Source organism: Pseudorca crassidens, chromosome 2 (assembly GCF_039906515.1).
Source record: "Pseudorca crassidens isolate mPseCra1 chromosome 2, mPseCra1.hap1, whole genome shotgun sequence".
Taxonomy (NCBI): Eukaryota; Metazoa; Chordata; class Mammalia; order Artiodactyla; family Delphinidae; genus Pseudorca; species Pseudorca crassidens.
The window spans coordinates 11,801,122-11,816,720 of NC_090297.1; the positions used below are offsets into that span (position 1 = coordinate 11,801,122).

At 49.2% G+C, this 15,599-nt stretch overlaps 1 protein-coding gene across 5 annotated transcripts in view; it reads right to left on the minus strand.

The window, feature by feature from the left end:
- The window catches only part of CASP9 (caspase 9), a 30,707-nt gene that overhangs the window by 3,535 nt on the left and 11,573 nt on the right, over window positions 1-15,599 (minus strand). For 3 of the 5 annotated variants that reach the window (XM_067721299.1, XM_067721290.1, XM_067721310.1), the window contains 6 exons: window positions 12,506-12,540; window positions 11,406-11,582; window positions 10,888-10,977; window positions 9,564-9,711; window positions 1,024-1,203; window positions 282-391 (listed from right to left, as the gene is read on the minus strand). In XM_067721299.1, the coding sequence (XP_067577400.1) occupies window positions 282-391; window positions 1,024-1,203; window positions 9,564-9,711; window positions 10,888-10,977; window positions 11,406-11,582; window positions 12,506-12,540 (740 nt within the window). The remainder of the gene's footprint in view (window positions 1-281; window positions 392-1,023; window positions 1,204-9,563; window positions 9,712-10,887; window positions 10,978-11,405; window positions 11,583-12,505; window positions 12,541-15,599) is intronic. The other 2 variants (XM_067721324.1, XM_067721317.1) reach the window with 2 other exon arrangements.

The window sequence follows — 15,599 nt, forward strand, 5'->3', positions numbered from 1 at the left end:
CCACGCCCAGGCACTGGGCCATCCCACCCTGGCACTGAGGACTGGCTCCATCAGTGGGCGGACAGAGGTGTCAGCCTGGGACCTCAGAGGCTGGGGAAAGCAGTCTTTTGCATGATGGGCAAATGTCACTGCAGGCAGTAATTTCTCGCATTAGAAGGAGCAAAAGCATCAACTCTCAGGGCAAGCCCGGTGCAGAAGAAACCTCTGGCTTGGGCTTGGGGCCCTGCTCAGCCCCACCACCTGCCCTGGGGAGGATACACTGGCCCTCCCACCAGCCTCACCCTGAGCAAGAGTGTCTGAAGGTCCTCGCAGTGAGCCCACTGCTCAAAAATGCTGTCCAGGGTCTCGATGTACCAGGAGCCACTCTTGGTATCCCTCCAGGAGACAAAACCTGCCGAAGGAGAAAGGCTGAACTTCATTGGGAAGCTGCCCCTCCCCACGTATGCAGACGGGCCCACCTCCACACTTTGACTGATGTACACAGCCAGCAGCAGCCTACATCTCTGTGCTCTGTCCCATCGTGATCTTATTTCATCCTCACCACTACCCTGTGACTTTGGTCACGGTTCCCATTTTCCTGACAAGGCAACCAAGGCTCGGAGAAGTCAAGTGACTCTCCCGAGGGATAAGAAAGGAAAGAAACTAACACTTGTCACACCTGCTATGTGCCAGGCACTGTGCTCAGTGGGGGAGCAGCCACCTTGTTAAAATCACCATGACGATCCCTAAGGTACAATGGATATACCCATTTTAAAGATGAGAAGACTGAGGCAGGGCCAGGACGAGGGTGAAGCGCATGAGGCACACCAACACAAGAATGCATGCCTCCTCACATTTTGCATTCTAGGCACCCTGACTGCCTCGCCCTAAGCTGAGGCTCAGAGAGGTGAAGTAACTTACTCAGGGTCATGAGAGGCAGAACGAAGTCTCACATGCAGGTCTTTTCTTCATAACACAGCTGCTTCTAGGGCAGATGGGGGGACCTGCTGGCTGGAAGGACAAGCTCTCACACGATCCACTCACCTGGGAAGGTGGAGTAGGACACCAAGATGTCGCTAGGTGTGGGCAAACTAGACACGGCATCCGGCTGGTCGAGGGTGACTGGGCCTTCCTGGAACGGGGTAGCATCTGGCTCAGGGTCGCTGTCAGGGGTCCTGTCTTCAGGGGAAGTGGAGGCCACCTCAAACCCCTGGTCTTTCTGCTCTGCAGGAAACAGAAACAGACAACACTTGCCAGTGAAAACACCCAGACCAGAGCTCCCACCAGCCTGAGAGGTGCCACCAGCCTGAGAGGCCTGGTTTCCTCTCGAGCCAGGGGCCTAGTGCTGGACAAACATGGGCAGGAAATCAAAACAGGAGCTTTACTTTTACTATAACAAGAGTTTTCCACATTCATTAAGTCAAGCTGGGGGTGAGGGCAAGAATGCAGAAATGTTTAAAACAGCTATAAAAATAAGTTACAAGGTATACACCCAAAAGAATGCGAACCAGGTGCTCAAGCAAGAACTTGTGCAGCAACGTTCATTACATTATTCACAACAGGCAAAAGCTAGAAACCACCCACGTGTCCAGGGACAGGTGAATGGATAAACAAAATGTCGTATAAACATCCAATGGAATATTGTTCAGGCTTAGAAAGGAATGAAGTACTGATACAGAAAACAATGTGGATGGGCCTTGAAAACATGCTAAGTGAAAGAAGCCAGACACCAAAGGCCACAGAATATGATCCCATTTATATGAAATGTCCAGAAGAGGCGAATCCAGAGAGGAGAAAGCAGATTGGTTGCCAGGGGCTGGGAATGGAGTGACTGCTAACGGGTAAGGAGTTTCTTTTGGGGAAAGATGAAATGTTCTAGAATTAGATGGTGATGATGGTCACACACATTGTGAATGTACTTAATGTCACCGAATTGTACAATTTAAAATAGTTAAAAATGCTAAATTTTATGTCATTAAAAAGTCACACTGGGGGCTTCCCTGCTGGCGCAGTGGTTGAAAGTCCGCCTGCCGATGCAGGGGACACGGGTTCGTGCCCCCAGTCCGGGAAGATCCCACATGCCGTGGAGCGGCTGGGCCCGTGAGCCATGGCCGCTGAGCCTGTGCGTCCAGAGCCTGTGCTCTGCGACGGGAGAGGCCACAACAGCGAGAGGCCCTACCGCAAAAAAAAAAAAAAAAAAAAAGTCACACTGGGACTTCCCTAGTGGTGCAGTGGTTGGGAATCCGCCTGCCAATGCAGGGGACATGGGTTCAATCCCTGGTCCGGGAAGATCCCACATGCTGTGGAGCAACTGAGCCCATGCGCCACAACTACTGAGCCCACGGGCCACAACTACTGAAGCCCACGCGCCTAGAGCCCGTGCTCTGCAACAAGAGAAGCCACCACAATGAGAAGACCGCGCACCGCAACGAAGAGTAGCCCCCACTTGCCGCAACTAGAGAAAGCCCACACGCAGAAACAGAGACCCAACGCAGCCATAAATAGATTAATTAAAACAGCATATAGATTAAAAAAAAAAGTCACATTATACAGCCTTATAAAGGAAGGAAATTCTGACACATTACAACATGGATGAACCCCGAGGACATTATGCTGAGTGAAATAAGCCGGTCACAGAAAGACAAATACTGCATGATTCTGCTTACATGAGGTGCCTCGAGTAACCCAATTCATAGAAACAGAAAACAGAATACTGGTTACTAGGGGCTGGAGGAACGGGGAATGGGGATTAGTGCTTAATGGGTACAGAGTTTCAGTTTAGCAAAATGAAAAGAGTTTTGGACATGGATGGTGGTGATGGCTGCACAACAGCATGAATGTACTTAATACCCCTCCAGAGCTATACACTTAAGACTGCTTCCCATGGTAAATGTTATGTGTATTTTATCACAAAGTTCTTAAATTAGAAGAAATTACCCCCCAAAAGGTCACAGAACAGTATATAACATATGACCTGTTTGGCATAGATATAATGGATAAATGGACAGGAGAGAAAGAGAAAAGTCTGGAAGGAAACACCAATTGTTAACAGTGGCTCTTCTGAAAACAAGAATGGGAGTAGGGATGGGCCCAGGACTTTGACTTTTCACCTTTATACACCTCTGAGGACTTTGATTTTGTTTGTTTTTTAATGAGCATGAACTTTTTTTTTTAAATAAATTTATTTATTTATTTTTTGGCTGCATTGGGTCTTCGTTGCTGCGCACGGGCTTTCTCTAGTTGCAGCGAGCGGGTGCTACTCTTTTTTTTTTTTTTTTTTTTTTTTTTTGCGGTACACGGGCCTCTCACTGTTGTGGCCTCTCCGCTGCAGAGCACAGGCTCCGGATGCGCAGGCTCAGCGGCCATGGCTCACGGGCCCAGTCGCTCCACAGCATGTGGGATCCTCCCGGACCAGGGCACAAACCCGTGTCCCCTGCATCGGCAGGGGGACTCTCAACCACTGCGCCACCAGGGAAGCCCCAGTGGGGGCTACTCTTCATTGCGCTGCACAGGCTTCTCATTGCGGTGGCTTCTCTTGTTGCACAGCACAGGCTCTAGGCGCGCGGGCTTCAGTAGTTGTGGCACACGGGCTCAGTAGTTGTGGCTTGCAGGCTGTAGAGCGCAGGCTCAGTAGTTGTGGTACACGGGCTTAGTTGCTACGTGGCATGTGGGGTCTTCCCAGACCAGGGCTCGAACCCGTGTCCCCTGCACTGGCAGGCGGATTCTTAACCACTGCACCACCAGGGAAGCCCAGCATGAACTACTTTTGATCTCATGAGTTTACCGACCAATTATTATGCACTTTGATCATTTTGTCCTTGTTGATTTTTTTGTAACCATATTTGTGGCTTCTTCCCCAAACACACATTAAATCTCAACATTATGATTCAAAACAAAACAAAGCCTGGCCATGTTGGCAGCAGCCAAAGACAACCATGGCTAATGGTTTGCTGCACCTCCTTCCAATCTTTTGTGTTTTGTTTTTACCTGCTTATTTGCAGGTTCAACTAATCATGCTTTATTCCCTTATCAGGGCATCATGAGGATTTTCCTCAGGTTACGATAAAGGCTTCTTTAAAATCATGGTTTATGACACAGATGGCAGAGACACATACCCACGGACTACCCCTGGGGTACAGAGCACCAACATGGGCACCGAGGAAGACAGAAAATAAGAAGATGGGGGAATTCCCTGGTGGACCAGTGGTTAGGACTCCGCACCTCCACCGGTGAGGGCCCAGGTTCAATCCCTGGTTAGGGAATTAAGATCTTGCAAGCCAAGCAGTGCAGCCAAAAAAAAAAAGAAGAAGATGGGATCCTGTCTGGGGAGCTAAACACCCAAACTGAAAAAACTCTGCCCTCAATTTACATTGAGACTTGGATTTTTTTTTTTTTAATTTAAAAAAAGGACTTCCCTGGCATTCCAGTGGTTAAGACTCCGTGCTCCCAATGCAGAGAACACGGGTTCGATCCCTGGCTGGGGAACTAAGATCCTGCATGCTGTGCAGAACGGCCAAATAGATAAAATTTTTTTAAAAACAAAAGATATAAAACTGATCTCTTTTATTTTTTGGTAGGTATACAGTTGAGGCAACTGTCCACTATCTTACAGTGTCCCCTATTAAGACAACCCAGGGGAGAAAAACTGTCATTCTTGGCACTTCTGTCTTACGAATACCAAATAAGGTGGATCTTATTAGCGATTCTACCTCACCCTATCGTGCCTCAGCGGCTGGAAAGCACAAAGCCGATCTGCGGGCCACCTCTAGCAAGCACGCAGAACCTCACGAGATGCACTTCTAGATGCCAAACTTACTCCTCTTCTTTCCTTGCATTTCTATTTCCTCCTTATTTTCTTTTTCTCTGTATTTTGTTCTGCTACATCACTTGTACTTCCTTAAGTTACCTCAAACCCTTTTATGGAAACCAAAGAAGGCATTAAGTCACAGGTAATGGGATCCATGGACATGTTTACACCCCTGATTCAGTAATTTCCTAAGGAAATAATTCAAGTGAAGCCAAAAGCCCTCAATACAAAGACATTGGTGGTCATGTGAGCCAAAAATTGGATACCACCGAAATGGCCAACACTAGGGATTGGTTTAGTAAGTGAGTGCGTATCACTACAACGCAAGATTAGAAGCCATTTGAACGGTGACAGTGGAGACTGTGGAGACGTGGGGTGATGCTTCAGGGATAAGGTTCAATGAGAAACGCAGACCACGCCCCTCGGCCAAGATCCAGAGGTAAAAGGGAAAATGAGGCTGCCACGTCGGGCTCGTAGGATTCTGGATGTTTCTTTCTTTAAGTTGCCATATTTTCTGTCTTTTCTGTTTTAAAACCCAAACTGCCCCAGAGCAGTGGCAGGCCTGGAAAACAGAGGGTTAGGAGTCAGGGCAGGATTCGGGCCACACACAGCGCAGCCACAGAGTCACTGGGGCGGTGACGCTGCAGGACATGTCCTGGGATGAGTTCCTCCAAAGCAGAGCTCACTGCAGAGTACAAAGTGTTACTTCAGAAAGGAAGCAGCTGAAAAGAGCTTCAGCAAAGACAGGCAGAGGGCCGAGGGGCCCGGGGTTCCGCAGGGGAGGGTTTCTGGAGCAGGCGGTTGTGACCCAGGCTCCCATGTGAGAAGGGAGAGCAATCCTGGTGGGAGAAACAGCACCTGTCGGGCAGGTCTCTGGGCAGGAGAGCTGGAGGGTTTGTGTGGCTAGATCCACAGTGGGTAATAGCAAGGAGGGAGGGAGGTCACAGTTCACCCAGGGAAGCTGGGGTCCCATCCACAGGGGGCAGAGACAGGACAAAGATGCTTCTGGAAACCCCATAATAATAACCCCAACATCTACTGATCGGACTTCCCTGGCGGTCCAGCAGTTAAGACTCCGTGCTTCCACTGCAGGGGGCACGGGTTCGATCCCTGGTCGAGGAACTAAGATCCCATTTGCCGTGCAGTGTGGCCAATAAATAAATAAATAAATAAAACCTTTAAAATGAAAAATCTATTGACCTCTCACCCCATACAACTAAAGCTCAGAAAACTCGGTAATTTGTCTGTGGTCTCACACCTAAGGCGCAGGGGACCAGGCCTCTGCGCCTCTCAACCTGCTGCTTCCCAAGCCTGCCAAGGGGGCCTCTTAGGTCTGTGAGAGCTGGACGCTGGCATAGCTGCCTCAGGTCACTGCTTCGGGTTGTTTGCTTGGTCGAGATTCTCGAATCTGTCCTAGGGGAAGTCGGACGGGGGAGGGGACCTGAGAGGGGAATCTGGGGCTGCCGCTGGGTCTGCCCTGGGAAGCAGGGTGCCGTGGGGGAGGGAGCGCTTCAGTGGGGGATGCCGTAGGAAGGGCCTAAGGAGACGGGTGGGGGCTGCCTGTGAAAATGGGACGATGGGATCTGAGAGGGGAGGATCGGGGTCAGAGGAAGAAGGGGTCAGACAGGGGATGCTGGCTGTGTCTCCATCCACGTGTCATCCTCCTACAAATCTGCTGGGAAGGCCTCGCCTATGGGTTATGCATTTAAGCCATTGCTTTCTTCTTAAGGAGGCTTATTGATTCAAAACTCCCTACAAGGAAGAATAACACCCCATAAGAATTCACAGTGGGAAGAGGAGCCGTTCCCTCAGCACATAAAATCCACAACCACTGTCGTACATTATTCTTCCTTTCCAGCTTCTCAGCATGATCTCTAAAGTTCTGGAGGGGTCACCCCAAAATTTAGGCCACTCGGCTCTGGCTGAGTTCATCATGCTAACACTGAAGTTTCACACCAAAGTTACTGACTTTGAGGTACGCTCTTCCATGTTGGTGCCCGCACTACCTCTTAACAAAGGGGCGGATGACATTTAGAAGATTTTTTAATTGATTTAAATTGTAACAACAGTGAATCTTAAAATAGCAACACAAGAGTCACCAAAATCCAGGGCAGACATTCAGAGACCTGTAAACAACACGACACCAGTCACCAGACACCAAACAACTGTCACTGACATTTGGGTATTTCTGTCCTCAGCTGATGGTGGCGCCACCATGTGGCAACAGCGTTAAACACAAGATCCCGCAGCAGGGAGCTAAGCAGAGACTGCCGCTCCGAAAGTGGCACCTTAATCACTGCGTTCCAGCTTTGCAATCCTGCTGTTGTCAGTGAATTGTTTGGTTTTGTTTTTAATGGCAGGAGTCCACATTACTTCAAACCATATTTTTGTATGGTTCTATTTCAAATTCAAACAGTTAGAATGCACATAAGATGCAAGCATACTGTGGGCTTTGTGCCAGGCTGGGGACCCAGCTGCAGGGTGGATGTGATTGGCTCTGCCCTCAGAGAGCTGACCAGGGGACGAGGCCATCTGAATGCAAGGAGAAAGTGCTAAGACAAGGGAAGAACGGGGGCTGCAGGAGCACAACAGCCGGCGCGAACCCTGACTTTCTGCAAGGAAGGAGGTGTTCAGGGAAGGCTTCCTGGAAGCGGTGACAATAAGCTGTAACCAGAAGGATGGATGATTAAGAGGTGGCCAGGAGACAAGGCAGAGGAATGGCACATAGAAGGCCTGAGGAGTAAGCCAGACCCTGGTGTCCTGGGAAAGCTGAGCAGCACTGGGGTGGGCACAGCGTGCCAGGCGGGGGAGGCAAAGAGGTCGGGCCCAGATCAAGGACCCAGCGGCCCTGCTAAGGAGTCCAAAGAGTAACACCACAAAGATCCTCCTTCGCTGCTGAGAATGGACAGTGGGGTGGGCCCTGGCCCAGAAGACCGGTTATCTTCCCCAGAAAGCTGGCACCCCGGCTCACCCTTCAGTCTGTTCTTCCTTTGATTCACAAGAGAAAGAGGGACCACACACTTCTGAGTAAGCACATCACTTGACCACACATTCTGGATCATAAGAAGAAAGACAAGTTACAAAGGATTTCAACCCAAGAACAGCAGCCTCTCCATCTACCTGTCATCATCACTCTGAGATAACTGCACTGGTGACAGGGGTGGGGCTCTTATGTGACACTGAGTCCTCTGGGGTCAGCAGGAGGAGGGAGGCCATGTTTCCAGTTAGGAAAATGAACCAGGCAATGTGTTAAGTGTGTTAAGAGACACACTAGGGCTTCCCTGGTGGTGCAGTGGTTAAGAATCCGCCTGCCAACGCAGGGGATACAGGTTCGTGCCCTGGTCCAGGAAGATCCCACATGCCGCGGAGCAACTAAAGCCCGTGCACCCCAACTACTGTGCCTGAGCTCTAGAGCCCGCGAGCCACAACTACTGAGCCCGTGTTCCACGACTACTGAAGCCCGCGTGCCTAGAGCCCGTGCTCCGCAACAAGAGAAGCCACAGCAATGAGAAGCCTGCGCACCGCAATGAAGAGTAGCTCCCTCTCGCCGCAGCTAGAGAAAGCCCACACACAGCGACAAAGACCCAACGCAGCCAAAAATAAATAAACAAATAAATAAATAATAAATTTATTTTAAAAAAAAAAAAGAGCCACACTGATTAGTATGTGAGCGATAGTAACACTAAGAGCCAGGCTCTGTTGCTATCCCTATTTGCCAAGACTTCTAGACATTAACTGGCCCGTGGCTGTGCAGGGAGTAGCTAACGCAGGATTTAACCCAGTGCTCTCCAGCACTCGTGGCCAAGTTATAGGCCTGGGTCATGATAGTGACTTAACACAGTTCCCGTCAAATTATAAGTTCCAGGGGACAGAGACCCCACCTCTGCATCTCTACAGCCTGGTGTATACAGCAGGTGGTCAGTAAACTTACTGGATGAATCATATGACCAGAGCCTGCCCTCCTAGACAATCTCTCCCATGACTCCCCCACCAATGTGGAATAGTATGGGACAAATCACCGTGTGCAGAAGAATATGCCTCAGGTGCCCACGTTACAGGTCTCTGGTGTGCACACTTGGCATGCAAGCTGACAGCTCTATGGTATAACAATGCCCGCTTCTCTGGCAGATCAGGCCAAGGGACAAGGAAGTGATATGCCTTTCAGACATCCCTGCCCCTGGAGACGCCATCATGTCCCATAATCCAGGACACATAATGCTGTTCTCTCTTCCCTCTTGTTTTATTTTATAAGAAAACCTGGTAACATTGAAGTAGGGCTCAGGTTTAAAATCAGGACATATAGCAAAACTACAAACAATCTAAATAATCCTTAAAAATTACTGAATCCCCAGAACCTAAGCCTTTGGGAATTCCAGTAGTTAATTCAGCAATGGCCTCCCTTTCTCTGCGAAAGGGGGAAGGGAGTCTGGTTGATGGAGGTCAGGGGAATGATGATAAGGAAAATGAAAGAGGTTTTCTCTCTCCTCTGCATTGTTTGTTTTTGCCAAGTCTCTGGGGTTGAAGTGGCCACAGCTGAATGATCCCCTGACGCTATGGCACTGTGGGACGGAAGACGCAAACCTCTAAAGGCTGGACAGAGCTGAAGCTACTCCAGCTAGGTGGGGGTGCCACATTCGGAGAGCAGTGACCATGTTTGGGACGCCCCCAGCTGCCTGGATCAACCCCTGGGACATCGAGGGAGCGATGGAGAAGGAAGTAGGCGGTGGCTGCTTCCCCACTAGACTCACAGGGGCAGGGAGGCTGAGGACCGGCCTACCTCCGCCACAGGCCTGGATGAAGAAGAGCTTGGGCTTCCCTCCCAAGCTGGGGCAGCCAGTTCCATTGAAGATGTTCACAATTCTCTCGACAGACACGGGATATCCATCCATGCCATAAACAGCGCCCGGGAACTGGAGGTGGCTAGCCTAGAAAACCATGAATCCTGGTGACAAACCCAAGAAGTCAGGGTAGGAATCCAACAGCCTGTTCGGAGGCTTTGTGGGGGCCAAGCAGTTAGAAGGTCCCACCCAGGGGCACAAGACTGAGTTACAGCAGGTCGGTTCCGGGCAGCCCCTTGTCCACCTCTACTGCAGGGGTCTGAAACTCACATGCCTATAAGCACCAGATAGCCTAACTCGAGGACACTGGGCAGCTACCTCCAGATCGGCTGCTCTCAGAGTGTGGTCCCTGAAGCAGCAGCATCAACATCACCTGGGAACTTGTAAGACATACAAATTCCTGGGCCCCACCCAGACTTCCTAAATCAGAATCCCTTGTAGTGGGACCAGCAGTCTGGTCCTTCAGGCACCTCTCTTGCAGTGAAACGTTGAGAACTGCTATTCTAGACGAATTCATCTCAAACTTTATGTGCACAGGGATCTCGTTAAGGTGCAGGCTCTGAATGAGGGTCCGCATTCTCGAGAGCTGCCAGGTGATGCCCAGGCTGCCGGTCTAGGAACCACACTGTGAATGAAAGAACCAAACGGGCAGCCCCTGCCCTGCCAAAGGCCAGAGCGTCGCTCCATGAGGATGCTGGCCTGAGAAGGTCAGACCTTTGGGGCTTTTCAAGAGAAGCCGGAAATCCTGATATTTGTGCTAAAGCTGCCAGTTTTGAAAACACTGTGCAACCCATAGGGGTTGTTACCTCTGTTCTGTCCAACCCCTCAACTCAAAAGATGGGGAAACTGAGGCCCAGGAAGGGGGAGGGGCGTGGCCACAATGACCCAGCACATTAGTGGCCAAGCCCAGAGTGGGTCCCAGTGTCCCGACTCCCAGCCAGCAGCAAACGGCCCGGAACAACACCAAGCAGGACCGAGGCAGGAACTGGGAGCTCTTATGAGCTGAGCCCAGCTCTGAACAAAATCCAGCTTGTCTTTTCCAGCCTCTCCCAGACAGCTTCTCCAAGGGACACCGTGCCACCCAGGAGGAGCATCAACCCCTCAGAGGGCAAATGGCTCCCGAGAAAACAACAAGAGGTGGACAGGGCCCCGCGGCTCTTCCTACAGGGCCAGGGTGTCTTGGACACAGGAAAGGACGGGGCTCTGCACAGCCTCTCAGGGCAGGCTTCCCAGGCACCTGCCCAAGGAGGTGAGGTCGCCTACCTGACAGCCATGAGAGAGGATGACCACCACGCAGCAGTCCAGAGCACTGTGGTCCTGCCGCGCCAGCTCCACCAAAGCCTGGACCATTTGCTACAAGAGAGGGCTGAAGGTGAGCCAGACCGCTGACGGATCAGGTCCTTGTCCCGGGCCTGCCCCCTGCTCCCAGGGCCAATAGTGAAGTAATGACAGTCACAGCAATCACAATAGCCACCATCCTTGGGGAAGGGATGCTGGGCTAGGCACTCTTTATTTACTCCTACAATGACCCTAGGAGGTGAGCATGGTTCTCGCTGTCTAGACAAAGAAGCTAAGGCTTGGGAGTCACACAGGGAGTGGGAGAGCCAGTCCTCAACCCGGATCTCTGAGTCTGAAGCTTGCACTGGTAACCACTGAACCATACTGCCTCTCACAGTCCTACAGACCGAAGGGCTCATCTTGGGGAGTCATTTGTTTCCAGGGTCCCTCGCAGGACACTACCCCGCCCGCCCCCCATCTCTCTCTGTGCACAGGGACCATACCTTGGCAGTCAGGTTACACTTCACCTCCACCACGAAATGCAGCAAGTGGAAGCGTTGCTGCATCCTCTCACAGTCAATACTGGAGCCCGTGCGGGTCCCGAGCCCCGACTCGTGGCAGAAGTTCACATTGTTGATAATGAGGCAGTGTCCACAGGGGTCTGCGTTCAGGACGTATGCCTGCCCAAGCACGGGGACCAGCGTAAACCGGGGTCTCGTTGCACTCCTCGGGAGAGAAGGCGACCCCCTGGGTTTCACTCATGGGGTAGACAGTTTAGAGAGATGGGACAGAGCATGCAGTCTGCCTCCCTCTGAAGCAGGGGTCTGGGATCTACACCCAGCATTCCAGACTGCGAAGCAGACTAGGGTGCGCACTAGCTGTGTGACAGATGAACAGCTAAACTTGGGACCAAAGATTAGCTCCCATCGCAGTATTCAGGGATAGGAGCTGCTAGCTTAGAAATCCAACTCCCCTAGACATTCATCCCAAAAGGACCTAGAGGTCGCCCAGTCCAGGGGAGCACCTGAGAATCGTGTGGTCAGATCTGCCAGCAGACGCTCACCCGGGCCACCCTCGGAGAGTCTGAGGCCACTTCCTCCAGAGGTTCAACGTTTCCCTAGTAATTCTCTCTCACAGCAGCCTGTTCTTTTTGCTTATGGTACTTAACAGTATTTATACTTATATATTTCTTTGTGTGACTAGCCTCTGCTAGGCTGGTGGCTCCAGGAGGGCTAGAAACTCGAGTGGTCTGTTCCCAGGTGTCCTAGCACGAAGCCCAGGGCTGACACACAGGAGTCACACGATAAATGCTGTGACTAAGACAGAGACTGACTTGGTGTGGGGTGGCTGCTGCAGCCGATTCTGATGCCCACCCCTCGTCAGATCTAAACTTCACAGACGAGGAAAGAGCAGAGTTAGACTATCTGCCGCAGGAAGAGCTGCACCAGGGCCAGGGTGCTGTAGAAGGCCTGGGACTGGGACCCTCTCTCCAGCTGGGTTGAGTTCCCTGGGCTCCTGACACAGCTGCAGGAAGGATCTGGGAAGTGGAGAGCCGAAGAACCCAAAGCCAACACAACTGGCCCCGAATCACATGAAGACTCACCAAGTCGGCATTTCCCTTGGCTCTGTCCTGAGCACCTGGAGAGAGAGAAAGAAGGAAAATGTGAATGTCGGGGTCCAACAGGGGAAGGGCAAGGGACACTGTGAGGACAGCTCCCACAGAAGCACAGAGAAGCAGGAACTCAGGAACCCTCAGGAACTGCTGGTGAGAGCCAAGTGGCACAGCCACCTTGGGGAACTGCTTAGAAGTTTCCAATAAAGTTAAACACACACCTACTCTCTGACCAGCAACTCCACTCCCAGGTATATATATACCCAAGAGAAATGAGCACAATGGGCACAAAAAGACTTGCCCGTGAATGATCACCGAAGACTTATTCATAATCCCCAAACCAGAAACAACCCAAACGTCCATCAACAAGTTGATGGGGGGACTTCCCTGGTGGTCCAGTGGGTAAGACTCCATACTACCAATGCAGGGGGCCCGGGTTCAATCCCTGTTCGGGGAAGTAGATACTGCATGCATGCCACAACTAAGAAGTCCACGTGCCGCAACTAAGAAGCCTGTGTGCCACAACTAAAGATCCTGCATGCCTCAACGAAGATCCTGTGTGCCACAACTAAGACCCGGCACAGCCAAAATAAATAAATTAATTAATTAATTAATTTAAAATGCTAAGTAAGTACTAGGGATGTAATGTACAACATGATAAAGATGATTAATGCTGCTGTATGTCACAAATAAAAGTTGTTAAAAGACTAAAAAATAAAAAAAACAAATTGATGGGTAAGCAAACTGTGATACAGCCATACAAAGGGATACCACAGAGCCTAAAAAGGAATGAGTTACATGCCAACACCATGGATAACCGCAAAAACCCAGGCCAAGTAAAAAAAAGCCAGCAGAGTATATATGGTGTGATTCCATTTATGTGAAATTCTAGAACAGAAAGACATAAGGAAGCTCCAGGTCTGCTCCCTCTCTGTGGAATCCATTGAGCCCAGCATACAGTAGGTCCTCAGGAAATAGTTGAAGAATGAATAAATAAGTAAAGATGGTCATTTTTCCTTCAGTATCAAAAGAGTTTTCATTTCAACTAGCAAGAAGTCAACTGGCCACCAGCCTACAAGGTTACAGGACTTTTTCTTTTTTAAACAAATAGAACACATTGACCATCTCCAAGTCACACTGGAGACTATTCTCATGATCCAACTATGGTGCCATTCATTGCTCAGAGTGGGCCTGGACCTTGTTGGGAACTATTCTTTTGCCAGTTTAAAAGTCATGCCAGGGGCTTCCCTGGTGGCGCAGTTGTTGAGAGTCCGCCTGCCGATGCAGGGGACACGGGTTCGTGCCCCGGTCCGGAAAGGTCCCACATGCCGCGGAGCGGCTGGGCCCGTGAGCCATGGCCACTGAGCCTGCGCGTCCGGAGCCTGTGCTCCGCAATGGGAGAGGCCACAACAGTGAGAGGCCCACGTACCACAAAAAAAAATAATAATAAAAAAATAAAAGTCATGCCAGAAATGCATTTACATTCCATCTTTTAAATTGGAAATGGTTTTACCTAGCCTGAAGACTCCTATTAGGCCACAGACTTAAATCTTTAACAACTGCTCATTTCCAAAATTCCACTACACCCCAAAAATATACCATTATCTACAACTGAAAAATGTATTCATTTCCTGAATTAGCAGTAATGATCCCTAAAGTGAGAGAGTAACATCATCAAAATGGCAGAATAAGAGTTTTCTACCGCCTTCCTCCTCCCAAAGAACACCAATTTTCACAATCACCCACAGACAAGAGTGCCTTTGTGGAAGTCCAGGAGTCCAGCAGAGAAGTTCCAGTACACGATTGGTGCAAAAATCCAACTATATAGGACACATTGAAGAGTAAAGACTGGAGGAGGTTACGCCTTCTTCAAATGCAAAGACAGTGACATAAGACTTTGAAGAACATGAAGAATCAAGGAAACAAGATTCCACCAAAAGAATACAATAGTTTTCCACAGTAACTGACCCCAAAGAAATGGAAATCTATGATTTGCCCAATAAAGAATTCAAAATTGTTTTAAGGAAGCTCAGTGAGCTATAAGAAAAGACAGAAAGGCAATTCAACAAAATCAAGAAACCTATACACAAAATGAGGAGTTTAACAGAGAGATGAAAATCTTAAACACATACACACACAAAAACTGTGGCTCAGAAAAATACAATGAATGAAATGAACTATGCAACAGAAAGCATCAACATCAGATGTGACCAAGCAGAAGAAAGAATCTGTATAGAAGACAAGTCATTTGAAATTACCCATTCAGAAGAAAACATAGGGAAAAAAATGAAATAGAACGAAGTAAGCCTATGTATGTAAAGCCTGTAGGATATCATTCAAAGAAACAATCTATGCATTATTGGAGTCTCAGAAGAAGAGAGGGACAAAGGGACAGAAAGCTTATTTAAAGAAATAATGGCTTAGAACTTCCCAAACATGGGGAGGGATTTGGAAATCCAAGTTCAAGAAGCTCACAGATCCCCAAACAATTTCAACCCAAAAAGATCTTCTCCAAGACACATTACAATAAAACTGTCTAAAATCAAAGACAGAGAGAGAATTTTAAAAGCAACAAAAGAAAAAAATTCCTCACATACGAGGGAACCACCTTACAGCTATCAGCAGACTTCTCAGCAGAAACCTTGCTGGCAAGAAGAGAATGGGATGATATATGCAATGTGCTCAAAGAAAAAAATTGCCTGCCAAGAATACTTTACCCAGCCAAGCTGTCCTTCAGGAATGGAAAGACTTTTCCAGGCAAACAAAAGCTGAGGGAGTTCATCACTGCTAGACCTGCCTTACAAGAAATGCAGAAAGAAAGTCTTCAGGCTGAAATGAAAGATGCTAATTAGTAACGTGGAAACACATGAAAATATAGAACACACTGGTACCTAGTCAAAATCAGATACTCTAATACTGTGGTGGTGGAGTGTTAATCACTTAACTCTAGTATAAAGGTTAAAGGACAAAAATATTATATATAACTATTGCTATAATAATTTGTTAATGGATACACAATATAAAAGATATAAATTGTGACATCAAAAACATAAAATTGGGATCGACAGATTCAATGCAACCCCTA